General features: G+C 42.0%; 1 protein-coding gene across 3 annotated transcripts in view; it reads left to right on the top strand.

The window, feature by feature from the left end:
• Positions 1-13,539, top strand: part of klhl24a (kelch-like family member 24a) — a 35,244-nt gene extending 21,705 nt beyond the window's left edge. For all 3 annotated transcript variants that reach the window (XM_063046073.1, XM_063046074.1, XM_063046075.1), the window contains 2 exons: positions 6,539-6,727; positions 8,402-13,539. In XM_063046073.1, coding sequence (XP_062902143.1) covers positions 6,539-6,727; positions 8,402-8,599 — 387 coding nt within the window. In that variant the 3' untranslated portion in view covers positions 8,600-13,539. The remainder of the gene's footprint in view (positions 1-6,538; positions 6,728-8,401) is intronic.
• The last annotated feature ends 1,738 nt before the right edge of the window (positions 13,540-15,277 follow it).

Raw genomic sequence — 15,277 nt, 5'->3', positions numbered from 1 at the left:
TTCCTGCACCTTCATGTGCCTATCGAGTCTCTTGAAAGCCCCTGTTGTATCTCCCTCCGCATCACCCCAGGCACCCACAACTCTCTGTGGGAAAAATATACTGGTTGTCTGTCTATGCCTCTCATAATCTTATAAACTTCTATCAGATCTCCCCTAAGCCTTCGCCACTCCCGAGAAAACAACCCAAGTTTGTCTAAAATCTCTTTACAGCACAAAGCCACTAATACAGGCAGCATCCTGATAAACCTCCTTTGCACCCTCTCCAAAGCCTTGACATCTTTCCTAAATTGGGGCTGGCAGAACGGTTTACAATTCTCCACACACAGCCCAACTAGAGTTTTATAAAGCTGCAATAGAATGTCATGACTCTTCCTCGACATAGAAGGCAAGCATGCTGTATGCCTTTTCTACCTCTATTCTGTCTGTTTAGCCCCTTTCAGGGAGATAGACTTAGACTCCTAGATCCCTCTGTATGTCAACATGGTTAAGGTCTTGCCATCTTTCCATTTGATCTCTGAAAGTGCAACACTTCATGCTTGGCACGTTAAACTCTGTCTGTTATTTCTTCGACTGATCTGTGTCTATGGGCAAACCTCAACACTATCGACAGCACCACGTGCTTTGTATCATCAGCAAACTTACTAACCCACCAATCTTTTATCCAGATCATTTATGTACAATCAGTGGCCACTTTATTTGGTACCTCTGGAGTGTATGTTCATAGTTTTCTTATGCTATAGCCCATCCATTTCATGGTGCAATGGGTTTTGCGCTCAGAGATGCTCCTCTGTTGTAACAGGTGGTTACTTGAGTTACTTTCGCTTTCCTGTCAGCTTGAACCAGTCTGGTCGTTTTTCTCCGACCTCTTATTAGCAAGGCATTTTCACCCACAGAAATGATGCCCATTTGATTGTTTTTTTTTTCGCACCATTCTCTAAACTTTCAAGACTGCTGTGTGTGAAAATCCCAGGAGATCAGCAGTTTTGCAGATCCTTGAACCAGCCCTTCTGGCACCAACAATCAGTCCACAGTCAAAGTCACTTAAATCACATTGCTTCCCTATTCTGTTTGGCCTGAAAAACGACTGAACCACTTGACCATATCTGCATGCTTTTACACGTTGAGTTGCTGCCACATGATTGTAGATATTTACATTAATGAGGAGGTATACGGGTGTACCTAATAAAGTTGCCAATGAGTATATATCACAAGCAGCAGAGGTTCCATTATGGATCTTTGCTGAACACCAATAATACAGACCTCCAGCCAGAATAAGATCCCATTTACCATTACTCTCTGTCTTCTATGGGCAAGTTAATTCTGAAAACAAATTGTTAATTTACCATGGATTCTATGCATCTTAATCTTTTGGATAAGCCTCCCATGAGGGATCTAGTCAAACACCTTACCCCCTTCATCAATCATCTTTGTTACCTCATCGAAAATCTCACTGAAGTTAGACGCAACTTGAGCTGCGCAGTCATGTTGACTGTCAAAGTCACCCAAAACAACAACCCTGTGGTTTTTGTACCTTTCCTTAAACAGACAGCAACCCTGTTGTTTTAGCACCTTTCCTTAATCTTCCTGCGTATCTGCCTATTACAGGGGGAGGGAAGATGGTTGTGGTGTAGTACATTCCCATCAGCATGATTGCATCTTTCTGATTTTTAACTTCTACCCATATGGACTCAGTGAATCAGCCCTCCATTCTGTCCCCTGCAAATGGAGCTGCAATATTGTCCTTGATTAATTTTGCAACTCCCCCCTCCCCCTTTACCTCCTTCTCTATCTTCACGAAAACATCTAAACCCTGGAATGTTAAGCATCCATTACTGCCCCTCTCTCAACTCAGCCTCTGTTATTGCCACAACATCATAGTTCCACATGCTGATTTATGTTCTAAGTTCATCACCCATACCCATAATACTCCTAGCGTTAAAATACACACACTTCAACCTTTCTGTCCCATTGTATCTATTACCTTATTCCTACCTGTTCTCACTGATCGTGACATCCACCTTCCTCTCAATCCCTCCACATTCTCCTGTGCTGCTCTGGGTTCCCATTCCGCTGAAAAACTAAAAGCTGTCAAGTAGCCCCTGTGAGTCTCCCAGACAGCAACTCCAGTTAAGGTGCAGTTCATCCCTTTTGTGAAGGTCACCTGCGCCCAAGAAGAGGTTCCAGTCATCCAAGGACTTGGAACCCTGGTGCTGCATCTGTTCCTCAGCCACTCAGTCATTGTTCTGCCTTTCTGTTCCTGCCCTGTAAATCCTGAGATCATCCTAATGAATCTTCTCTTGACCCTAAAGTCAGCACATCTTCCCTTGAGTATGGGGCCCATGTGTTGTGGCCAGGTCTAGGTTTAGGAGTAGGTTATTTAAGCAAGAGGAGCATAAATATGCATGTAACTCCACATACATCCACACAGACACTCACACACACGTACACAGATACCCACACAGACACTCACACACATGTACACAGATACCCACACAGACACCCACACAGACACTCACACACATGTACACAGATACCCACACAGACACTCACACACACGTACGCAGATACCCACACAGACACACACACACAGGTTCAAAGATACACACACAGACACACACACACGTACACAGATACCCACACAGACACTCACACACACGTACGCAGATACCCACACAGACACACACACACAGGTACACAGATACACACACAGACACTCACGCAGACTTACACAGATACACTCACACACACTTACACAGATACACCCACACAGACACACGTGTAACTGTTTGCATGTAATGAGAAACAAGACCCTTCCAGCCCTTGGATCTGTGCGGCCTAGCAACTCCCGATTTAATCCTGGCCTAATCTCGGGACAATTTACAATAACCAATTAACCTACCAACCTACTGTGGGAGGGAACTGAAGCACCCGGAGGAAACTCGCCCAGTCACAGGGAAAACGTACAGACAGTGGGGGGAATTGAACCCAGGTCGCTGGAACTGTTAAAGATGGTGCTAGCCACTATGCTACCGTGTTGCCCCTGTGCCACAGCTGGTAAACTGCTGTCTCACAGCTCCAGTAACCCGGGTTCAATCTTGGTATCTGTTGTTGACTGTGTGGAGTTTGCATGTTTGTCCATTGATTGCCAGGGTCCACCCCCCGGCCCAACTGTACCTCGGTTTCCTTCCATCTCCCACAGATATGTGAATTCACAGGGTAATCGTCCACTATAAATACTCGTAGGCGAGTGGCAGAGTCTGTCAGGGTTGAATGGGACTGTGGAGAGGGTGGGATTGCTGAAAAACGGGTGTGTGATGGTCGACATGGAGTCAGTGGGCAAAGGCCCTGTTTTCATGCTGCATCTCTCTCTGGCTCTGTTGACATATCCATGCTTACCCACACGTTCTTACACAGAATCACACAAACAATGTTTATCAGGGGGCACAGTGATTATGCTTATCAGTGAGGGCTGATCTAGTCTCCTCCAGACTTGATAATGAAGGGAGTTGTTATGCGTTTCATGCTCTAATCTGCTTCTTTGATCTTTACCAATAAAGACGCTAAAGGAGACAGTTCTTCATGAGGTTCACATTAGCTTCCAATTAATCCCTATTTTTATTTACTGTAAGACCATAAGATATAGCAGAAGAATTAGGCCATTTGGCACATAAAAGTCTGCTCTACCATTTCATCGTGGCTGATCCACTTTCTCTGTCAGCCCTAATCTCCTGCCTTCTCCCCATATCCTTTCGTGCCCTGACTGTCAACCTCTGCCTTAAATATGGCCTATGACCGGCCCTCCGCAGTCGCCTGTGGCAGTGAGTTCCACAGATTCCCCACTTTCTGGCTGAAGAAATTCCCTCTCATCTCCATTCTAAAAGGACCCCCCTCTATTTCGAGGCTGTCCCCTCTGGTCTTAGATACCCCCCACAATAGGAAGCATCTTTTATACGTACACTCTATCGAGGCCATTCGACATTTGATAGGTTTCGATGAGGGCATCCCTCATGCTTCTGAATTTCAGTGAGGAAAGGCCCAGAGCCATCAAACCTGGCAGTTCTCCCATTTATGCGCCCATCTACTCTGTACACAAGGTGGTGACGATTGTGAAGAAATCTGAGCACCCAGGGTAAACCCTTTCGGTCATTGGGAGAAAGTGCAAACTCCACACTGACACAACCAAAGTCAGGATCGAGCATCGACCTGTTAAACAGGAGCCAAAAAGAAATGGAACTAGTGACCTCCCAACATGCTTAGTTTAGTCGCAGGTTCTATGGCAGTTGATTCCAAAGTGGGAAATGATATCAAACTGCGCTGTGCTGCTTCTCTCCCAGGTGAGCTCAATGCGTTTCGTGCACGCTTTGAAAGGGAGGCCGGCGTCAGGACATCTTTCAAGAGGGGGATCCCTCGGAAGGCGTCAGGCCCTAGGCCCTGATGCTGTATGTGTACAAGACATTTTCAGTCTCTCAGTGTGGCACTCAGAGATTCCACCTATTTCAAAATGGAGACAACAGTGCCCAAGAAGAGCAGAGTGAGCTGCCTCAATGACTGTCACCTGGTTGCACTCCCATCTACTGTGATGAAATCCTTTGAGAGGCAGGTTGGTTACGGCCAGAATCAACCCTTGCCTAATCGAGGATCTAGACCCGCTGCATTTTGTCTATCGCCACAGTAGGTCGACAGTAGATGCAACCTCAGTGGCTCTCCACTGTGCTTTGGATCTCCTGGACAATAGCAGAACTTACATCAGGCTGCTAATTATTGATACAACACAACGTTCAACAAATCGTACCCTCAGTACGAATCGATAAGCTTCAAATCCTGGGCCTCTGTACCTCTCTCTGCAACTGGATTCTGAACTTCCTCATCAGGAGACCACAGTCAGTATGGATCGAAAATAACATCTGCTCCTCGCTGACCAACAAACCCCAGCGCACCTTAAGCATGTGTGCCTGGCCTACTGGTCTACCCTCTCTACACCCACGACTGTGTAGTCAAGCACAGCTCAATCACCATCTATAAATTTGCTCACAATGTGACTATTGTTGGCAGAATTTCAGATGGTAATGAGGAGACACACAGGATTGAGAAGATCAGCTGGTTAAGTGGTGTTGCAACAGCAACTATGTTAGTAAGACTAAGGAATTGACTATAGACTTCAGGAAGGGGAAATCGAGGGAACACACACCAGACCTCATCGAGGGATCAGCAGTGAAAAGGATAAGCAGTTTCTCTTTCCTGGGCGTCAACATCTCCGAAGGTCTATCCTGGGACCAACATATTGATACAATTACAAAGAAGGCTCAAGAGTGGCTATATTTATTAGGAATTTGAGGAGATTTGGTATGTCACCAAAGACTTTAGCAAATTTCTACATATGTACCACGGAGAGCATTCTGGTTGCATCACCATTTGGTATGGAGGGGCCACTACACAGGATCGGAAAAAGAGTTGTAGTAAGTTGCAAACTCAGCCAGCTCTATCATGGACACAAGCCTCCCTAGCATCGCGGACATCTTCAAAAGGTGATGCCTCGGAAAAGGAGGCATCCATCATTAAGGACCTCCATCACCCAGGGCATGCCCTTTTCTCATTACTACCATCAGGGGACAATGTACAGAGCCTGAAGACACACACTCAATGTTTTAGGTACAGCTTCTTCCCCTCTGCCATTGGATTTCTAAATGGACAACAAACCCATGTACACTACCTCAGTATTTATATTTGCTCTCATTTTACTCTACTTATTTAAATATATATGTCTTACTATAATTTATAGCTTTTTATGTATTGTAATGTACAGCTGCTGAAAAACTGCAAATTTTATGACTTACTGTGCCAGTAAAATTAAACCTACTTCAGACTCATTGTAATACAGAACTATAAAGGGCAGGAGCACACCAGGCTCTCTTCCAAGTATATTATTAGCTGGTCGTAAATTGGTCAGTTACAGTGGGTTCACCTTAAATGTCTTTGATTTCTCTTAGACGAAGAGTAAACAGTCTGTTCTTGTTCCTGGTCACTCTTGCTAAGTGCATATACAGTACTATGCAAAAGAAGAATTGATTTGATTTAGTTTTTTACTATTTACTGCTCTTTATAGTAAATTTATTGATAGTAGGAAACTTATAATTTCATTACTTTTGAAAGCATCTTTGCTTTACAGAATTTTTTACATGTGCCTAAGACTTTTGCACAGTACTGTATAATGCAAAATTAAATGCTTCAGTATCTATCTGCATATTTATTACTGTAACAATGTAAATATTACTGTTTTAGGATGCCTATATATATATATATGTACATCTACATGCATCTACCCATTTGCTGCAATGCCTGTGAGTGTTTTAGTATTTTTACAGTAGTTCTTTGCATATTTGTGTTATAGTTGATTTTCACAGTTACAGTGATATAATCACACATTTCCTTCAGTAGCCTTACATGTATCTTTAATTATTAACCGTATCTGTTCCATTTGGGCACATCCTGAGGTCATGAAAGATGCCATACAAATGCAGGTATTTATTTCCTCCAACAGGTTCAGTGTTATGACCCTACAACCAGTGTTTGGCTGCTGCGTGCCCCCATTCCCATTGCTAAACGATGTATTACTGCGGTGTCCTTGAATAACCTTATATACGTGGCTGGGGGTCTGACCAAGTCCATCTACTGCTACGATCCAGTTGAGGACTACTGGATACATGCGGTGAATACCTTCAGCAGACAGGTAATCATTATAACATCTGTTCTGAGGGGCATTTTCACAGCACTTCTACTGTGAAAGTGTCCATCATGTGATCTCATTGCATTGTTCCTAATTTTCTCAGAACTCTGAAAGTTCTCAGAATTTTCTCAAGTGTTTTCTCTGAAAACAATGAAATAATCTCTAGTCTGTCACCCTGTATCCTGTCTTAACCGAGTTCAGCAAATTGGCAACAAGGTTTAATGGAATTGGCTTCAACCAATGATATTTTCTGCTTTAGTGCTTGTCATCAATTCTGGTAGTATTAATCAAGAATTTCAGTGTTTCCTAAAAGTGATTTTACAATTCATTTTAGTACTAAGGAGAGTTGTGGAGATTCCATTTTCCCAGTATCATCACATCATACTTGTGTGTGACGAGTATACTGAAACAAAAGATTCCCAGGTGAAACACATGGAGTAGGAGACTGAAACCAACTAGAAGTGCTTTGATTTAGAACCGGAAATGTTCAGTGTGAATGCTGAGGTAAAATCAGCAAGGGAGAGACTGACATGGCAGAGAAACATAGAGAAAAGCAAACAAAGTGCAATGCATGAATATAGAGGGACTGGGTGCTTTTGGTAACAGTTATTGAGTAAGTTAGGAGGCTGTTCTCATTTCTACTAACCTCCTTCCACTCGTTATCTCATCCCAGACAGTACCTTACTTTACTGTAACTCTGCTGATGCTGTTTGAATCAAAAGCTGGGTGTCATTTAATGAAACATCCAGCAAGAATACACTCACTACTTTATTATTTCTGTTTTTGCACTGTTTATTTAATTCAACAATTTAATATAGACATAAACATACTTACTGTAACTCCGTTATTTTCTATACTTAACATGTATTGCATTGTACTGCTGCCGCAAAGTTAGTAAATTTCACGACACGTGCCGGTGATATGAAACAAGGTTCTCATTCTGATCTTTGCAGGCATACTTATCTGTGCAGCATCGTAGAGCTACTGCCTCACAGGTCCAATCAACCCCTGGTACAGTCAGTCCAGGGATCACAGTAGATTACCATTAGGACGCAGGGCTGTTGGGAGAATAAAAATGGGATAACTATAAGACGGGTGTTTTATGGTCACTGCTGTTTTGGGCTGTACGGCCCATTTCCATACTCTGAAACTTCTGGACTCTGCTAAAGATGGAATAGAACATAGAACAGTATAAGAAAGGAACAGACCCTTCCGACCACGATAGTTGCCAAAACGAAATAAACACCTAACTGAAGTGTTCCATTCTACCTTGACAAGGTCCATATCCCTCCATTCTCTGCTTATTCATGTCTCTATCTTAAATGCCTCTTGCCATATTTGCTTCTACCACCATCTCTGGCTGCTCATTCCAGGCACCCACCACTCTGTGTAGTAATAAAATAAATCTTGCCCCATGCACCTGCTTCGATTTAACCCCTTACCTCAAAGGCTTGCCTTTGAAAAAAGATACTGTCTGTTCTATCCATGCCTCTCATAATCTTATAAACTCAGGTTTCCCTTCATCCTCCACTGCTGAAAAATGCCATTTAAAAGAAGTTCATAGACTATCAGTTGTTGCATTCAATGTTAATCCAATAATAGGTAACTGAGTTACCAGATGTTGTGGTCTTTTATAAACTGATTTATCGTACATTCTGTTTCCTCTTTGACACACAGGAGAGCTGTGGGATGTCGGTATGCAATGGGAAGATCTACATCCTGGGTGGCAGAAAAGAAACAGGAGAGGCCTCTGATACCATCACATGTTACGACCCAGCAACAGGAATCATCACAGCAATGGCAGCCATGCCCAGGCCCATTTCCTACCATGGCTGCGTGACAATCCACCGATACAATGAGAAGTATAGGCCTTGAAAGAGGATCTCCAGCTCCCACCCAATGCCAATTGGTAGAGAGAGACAACCTAACTAAAACTTCCTCTGGAGGAATGGTGTCTGCCTCTGAGGGTTCTATATAAGACAATTATTTTCCTGTAGCACATTCTTAAAAAAATGTTGAGCCTCATTTCAAGCATTTTATGATACTGATATAGTTATAGATCAGAATCCATTTCCTGAGTTCCCAGTGGTAAGAATACCAAATCTGTGGCACTGCAGGCAGTTATGCCACTTGCCCACATGCCTGCGTCCCTTAGATAATTATGGACTGTGAATCGTCCATTCAGTTACATTGCCTCATCTCTCTTGATCCAATATATCAAGTGCTAATTTACTTTAAAAAATACAAACATCGATAATACATTACTGCTGCTTCCTCCACCAATGCAGAGCTCTTTGAGTTCATCAACTTTGCCTCCAACTTCCACCCTGCCTTCAAATTTACCTGGTCTAGTTCTAACACCTCCCTTCCCATTCTCGATCTCCCTCTATCTCTGGAGACAACTTAGCTATTGATGTGTATTATAAACTCACTGACATTCACAACTACATTGACTATATCTCTTCACACCTATTTACCTGTAAAAATGCCACCCCATTCTCTCAATTCCTCTGTCTCCGCCGCATCTGCCCTTAGGATGAGGCTTTTCATTCCAGAACATAGGAGATGTCCTCCTTCTTCAAGGAAAGGGCTTCCCTTCCTCCACCAACAATGCTGCCTTCAACTGCATCTCTTCCATTTTGCACGTCTGCCCTCACCCCATCTCCCGCCACCCTACCAGGGATAGGGTTCCTCTTGTCTTCACCTATCACCCCACCAGCCTCCGCGTCCAGCAAATAATTCTCCATAACTTTGGCCATCTCCAATGGGATCCTACCATCAAGCACATCTTTCCCTCTCCCCACTTTCTGCTTTCCACAGGGATCACTCCCTATGTGACTCCCTTGTCCATTCATCTCTCCCCAGTGATCTCCCTTCTGGCACATCCTTACAAATGGAGCAAGAGCTACACCTGCCCCTACACCCCTACACCTCCTCCCTCACTACCATTTAGGAACCCAAACAGGTGAGGCGACACTTCACCTGTGAGTCTGTTGGGGTCATCTATTGTATCTGGTGCACCCACTGTGGCCTCCTGTATATCAGTGAGACCTGTCGTAGATTGGAAGACCGCTTCGCTGACCATCTACGCTTCGTCCACCAGAAAAAGTGGGATCTCCCAGTGGTCACCCACTTTAATTCCACTTCCCATTCCCATTCCGATATGTCAATCCATGGCCTCTTCCACTATTGCGATGAGGCCTCACTGAGGTTGGAGGAGCAACACTTTATATTCTGTTTGGGTAGCCTCCAACCTGATGGCATGAGTAGATACTTTAACTTTCGGTAATGCCTCCCCCCACCTTCACCATTCCCCATTCCCTTTTCCCTCTCACCTTATCTCCTTGCCTGCCCATCACCTCCCTCTGGTGCTTCTTCCCTTTTTTTCCATAGCCTTCTGTCCTCTTCTATCAGATTCCCCCTTCTCCAGCTCTGTATCTCTCTCATCAATCAACTTCCCAGCTATTTACTTCACTCCTCATCGGTGAGCACGGTACACATGTGTTTGAGTGGAGTTTGCATGTTCTCCCTGTGACTGTATGGGTTTCCTCCGGGTGCTCTGGCTTTGTTCCATATCTCAAATTCATGAGGGTTGGTATGTTAATTGACTGCTGTGAATTGCCCACATTGTGTAGTTGAGTGGTAGAATTTGTGACAACATTGATTGGAATATGGGCAAGTAAAATTAGTTGGGTAGGATTTGTGTAAAAATGAGTGTTTGATGTGATCACTGTTATGGGCAATATTTCCAGCATAATGGAAGACACAATATAAAATATAATTTTCAATAATGTTTAAGAGGAAGTTAATAAAATGATTAATATTGCCATAGGATCACCAAATCTAGCAATTTAATGTATGATACCTTCACCAAGCCTAGGTAATATCTATTTTCATAGAACTTGATTCATGAATTGAACTTCCTGAACCTCAATTTGGAGATCTTGTTATTTTTAAATTAAAACTCCCAATAACTTATTTGCATCACTGGGAACTTTAGAATGCATGGAATGGATTACAGGAGTATGTAAAACCAATACATCACATGTTGCAAGGTGAACCAAGAACTTTTAGGTTTGGAAGCTGAATTATGCTGGGTGACTTAAGAGACGGGTGAGAAATGGACTTGGCACACCGCCTGCACAGATCTATATTTTGCATCTTATTGAGTATTCTGTTATAGATATTTGTTTTTCTTTTCTTTTGTTGTCAACTGGAGGTTGGGAAGCATTACCTGAACTTGGAATCGGTTAACTAATCTTGGATAATTGGCTTACAGTATCCATCTGATCAACCCTAAAAGCTTATGTAGGGTGTGCACATTCACGACTATGGAGGCTAAAATGTCTGCAGTCGGGCAGAAAATTGTATAACACAAAGCTTTATTCATGGCTAAACACTCACCCGAATAATATCTTTAATTATCTAAGTGGAATACCTGGTGCTTGAAAGCAGCAGGAATTGCAAAACTTGGGTTTCCATCTGTGGACTATCACCCTGCTGCCTTTCCTAGCCCTCCACTTCTGTCAAGGAAATATTCAAAATGCACTATGTTGGGTGACTTCAGTTTATATATGCTTTTTATTTAACTTAATTATTTTATGTTTTTGTATATATTATTTTAATGTTCAGCTCAGTGACAGTTTTTTTGTAAATTATGTCTTGCTACATTATGCTATTTCTAGTGCACAGCTCAGTGAGGAATTGCTATTGATGAGCACATACTGAGATCTGAATTTGGCATAAAAATTCTACAGGAATGTAGTAAGAGTATTAATGACTCAATCACAAAGGTCAAATGGAGCTGTTATTTTTGCCACAACAAGCCATTAATTTTGCCTCTTCTATTTTTGGATTTATCTAAAAACGAACTATCTTGGGAGGAGACAAACTCTGAATTACAGAAAAGTGCCTGTTGAATTAGTGGCCATTGATTTGTTCAAGGAGCAGTTTGGGCAGACTGCTCCCAGTGCAACAGCCAATTAGTGGAATGGGTCTGTAGGCCCAGAAGAAAGGGCCAGTCATTGGTATTCTGGTCCCTAGTACTAACTTGTATACCTTGTGAATCAGGTTTACTGATTAATAGCATGCAGGAGGCTGCGATGACATGTACAGCTTCGGAGAATGCAGTGGAGATGGAAATGTTGTTCCCCATTTGCCAGGAGTTAATCTTCTGACAGGTAGATCATCCTAGGCCAAATAGATTTAATAAGAGATGATTGATAATGCTGGAGTAAACAACTTGCTTAAACATAATGAATTCTCCGCTGAGCTTTTGGTGAAAGAATGGGAGTCAATAGTCAGGCAGATTCTAAGGAGAGTGAGATAAAGCAATGAAGAAAAAGAGACTTCAACAGAGAAAAATAGGCAAGGAATGTGTGATATTAATGAGACTTAGCCATAACTCCAGCCCCAGCAGCTGATGTTGTTATACTTTTCAATTATATTTTATACTCCTGACATAACCCAATGGCCTCAATGTTCCGTTAGCAAATGAAAATCTTACAGCCTAAAGGCTTTCATAGCTCTTAACTTTGAGCAAAAGTCAACATTTGCTGTCCCCAAACTCTTCATGGAGTGTTACAAAAGAAAAGTATTATTAGGATCTCAGTGCAACTTTGTCAGATGGAAAGATGGCAGGAAAGATTTTGCTTAAGTGCACTGAGAATGTGCAGTCAAAGGTAATAACCAGACCCTTTCAGGGCTGCTGAGAGCTTGAAGGCAGATCTCCTATGACCAACTGTGCCTTTTGTGAACGGACTTTACCGTCCCTAGTGCAGGGTTGCAAAGTAGGTATTTTATCACATTTTGTTGTATGTTGTGCTTATCTATGTATAATCTTCAGCACTGAGGTGGTTATATTTTAGTTGTACAAGACAAGAATATTTTTGTGTAAACTGCTGGAAAACAATGTCAATTTGGTGCATGATGTACAAGAAAAACGAGTCTTTGCATTAATTAACTCTGGCAGTGATGCACAGTATGGTTGTGGCTGTTACTGTATATCCACCAACCGCCCTGTAATCTGGATGAAAATGCAAATAGTGTGTATTACAAATCCAGCAAATATTAAGTACTTTTGAATAACTCCAATCACGAAGGCTCAAAGTGATACAGTTTATTTAATGGTTTAATCACAGAATTTGGATTAATGGAAATTGCAGTTCACTTCCAAGTATCCATTCTTCTACATAAAGCAATCTGTACTTTATGGTTAGATTCCACCTGGGTAGCTCTCTTCCCAAGTATTAGTTACTGTATGGAACGCACCGACCTTCAGTGTAAGTATGAACATTTAATCAGATCTGCTCAGTAGCAAGGAAGAGAAGCTGTCATTTTGAGTTTGTATTTCAGAAGTAGTGGGTGTATATTTTTCAGAGGGTAAGGGACATTTTTTAAAGCTGTAAGTAACTGGTAACCTTTTTTTTTACAAATAAATGAATTGCAAAATGGTTGTTATTTTTGTAACAGTTGGCTTGTCTTCAAGACAGAATATGCTTTATATTTGTTATGTAAAGTGTACTTTGGATGTAGAGAAACTTGTGTTTTGAGGGTTGTGCAGTATGTTTTAAGCTTGAAAAGAACAATGTGTAGAAAATGTGAAGTCAATAATAATATTCTAGTATGTAGTGTCATCTAGATATCTGATTGATGATGCATTGGATATTCTATCTCTGGGATTTTGGTAACTTTTTGGCCCTTTAAGCCACCAGTCTCTCCTTAAATCCTTGCATTGCTTTCTTTTTTTTAATGTGTTCCTTTAAAAGCCACTTTTTTGAGCAAGGATTGATCATCAAAATCATAATAAAGCTCCTTTTGATGGTATCATTGTTTTGTTCAATTATATTCCTGAGTGATAGCCCAGATGTCTATCAGCTTAATTGCTGAACCAACAATCCAAAAATTGAGTTCAAATTCCACTATGGCAGCTGGGGAATTGAAGAAGCAAACCAGTTATTGGCATCGATTTAAAAAAAACTAGCTGACTAATGTCCTAACACAAAGGAAATTTGCTGTCCTTGTCTGATCTAGTCTTCATACAACCTCAGACCGCCTCCCCCCTTATTATTGTTAACTCATTAATGCCCTTTGTAATTTCCCAGCATGCTACTCAGCACTACAATAACCACTACATTCAATGAAATAATAAAACTGGTCAGACTGTTTGGCATCAGTTCAGACACCAAATGAGGCAAAGTCCTTCCAAGCCAATCTTACAATGCCTTCTCCACTTGTATCTGGGAATTAGTGTCTTAAGTTGATTGTCTGACAGATTAGTTAACAACCTGACATCATTGTACACACACAACATGCTAGGTCACAGTTTCTGGTAGGTCCTGAAATCGTCGGCTGGACAAACCTACCAGAAGGGGGAGGATAGTATTAAATGTACAATTGTCGTATGTACCAAAATGCACTGAAACCCTTTTGTTTGCATGCCATCCAGACAGGTAATTCCATACACAATTACATGGAGCTAGTAAAAATACAGGATTTAATGTAATGGTTACAGACAAAGTCAAGGGCCATGCAAGGTAGATTGAGCGATCAAGAGTTCATTGTTACCACATAAGAGATTTGTTTGTGGTAATAAATAGGATAGGAAATCTTGTGAGCCCTCTTAACTCCAGAACTTGTGAAATCTTATAACATCAATTCAAACATGGGCAAGAAAATTTCCTGATTATTACTGTAGCTTCACCTTCACTCATCTGATAACCCAGCATAAATCCATATTGAACAATACTTGAAAGAAGTACTGAAAGTAGGCAGGGCACTAAACGTATACTTGATGGGAGACTTCAATATCCATAATCAAAAGTGGCATAGTAATGTCATTACTAACCTTCAGGATTCGGGATAAACTGTGTTGACCTCAACCTCACCAATTTAGCTTCGGCAGATGTGTGTGGGTGGCCACTGCAAGGCGCAGCAGATCCTAGAGTATCACACAGTCTTTCATTAATATCCAGCCAGGGGCTCAACTGGCTGGAGGTGCGAAGTGCTTGCCAAGGTCAACAATGAGCAAACCTGAAAATTAAAGTGCCAAGCTGGTGAAGTCATAAAACAGGAAGTCTTGTGTGCTAGATAGTGAAATAACATGCACAGGGAGAACCAAGCCAACAGATTAGATTGAAATTCTGCAGCCCTACCACATCTAATTGGGAATAGTAGTGAACAATTAAACAGCCAAAGAGAGAAGGTTCCAAGAACGTCACTGTCCACAAAGATACTGGGGACCAATGTGAATGCTGAACAAATGACAGAAGTGCTTTCAAAATTGTTCATTCAAAGCAAAGTCAATGATCCAACCCAATTCCCTCCTGAGATCCTGGCATAGAAGGTGGCCTTCAGCCAGTTTAATTTGCTTCATATGATAATCAACAGACAGCTGAGTGCACAGGATACAGGCATGTCTCTGGACTAAACAGCATTCCAGTAAGCGTACTCCAGAACTGACCATGTCTTTAACTAACTATTCCTGTGTAGTTAAAACACTGACATGTCTTCGTTGATATGAATAACTGCCCAGATGTGCCCTTGTTGACCCAA

The sequence above is a fragment of the Mobula hypostoma genome, chromosome 4 (genome assembly GCF_963921235.1).
Source record: "Mobula hypostoma chromosome 4, sMobHyp1.1, whole genome shotgun sequence".
Classification (NCBI taxonomy): Eukaryota; Metazoa; Chordata; class Chondrichthyes; order Myliobatiformes; family Myliobatidae; genus Mobula; species Mobula hypostoma.
This window is presented reverse-complemented; position numbering and strand designations above follow the sequence as displayed.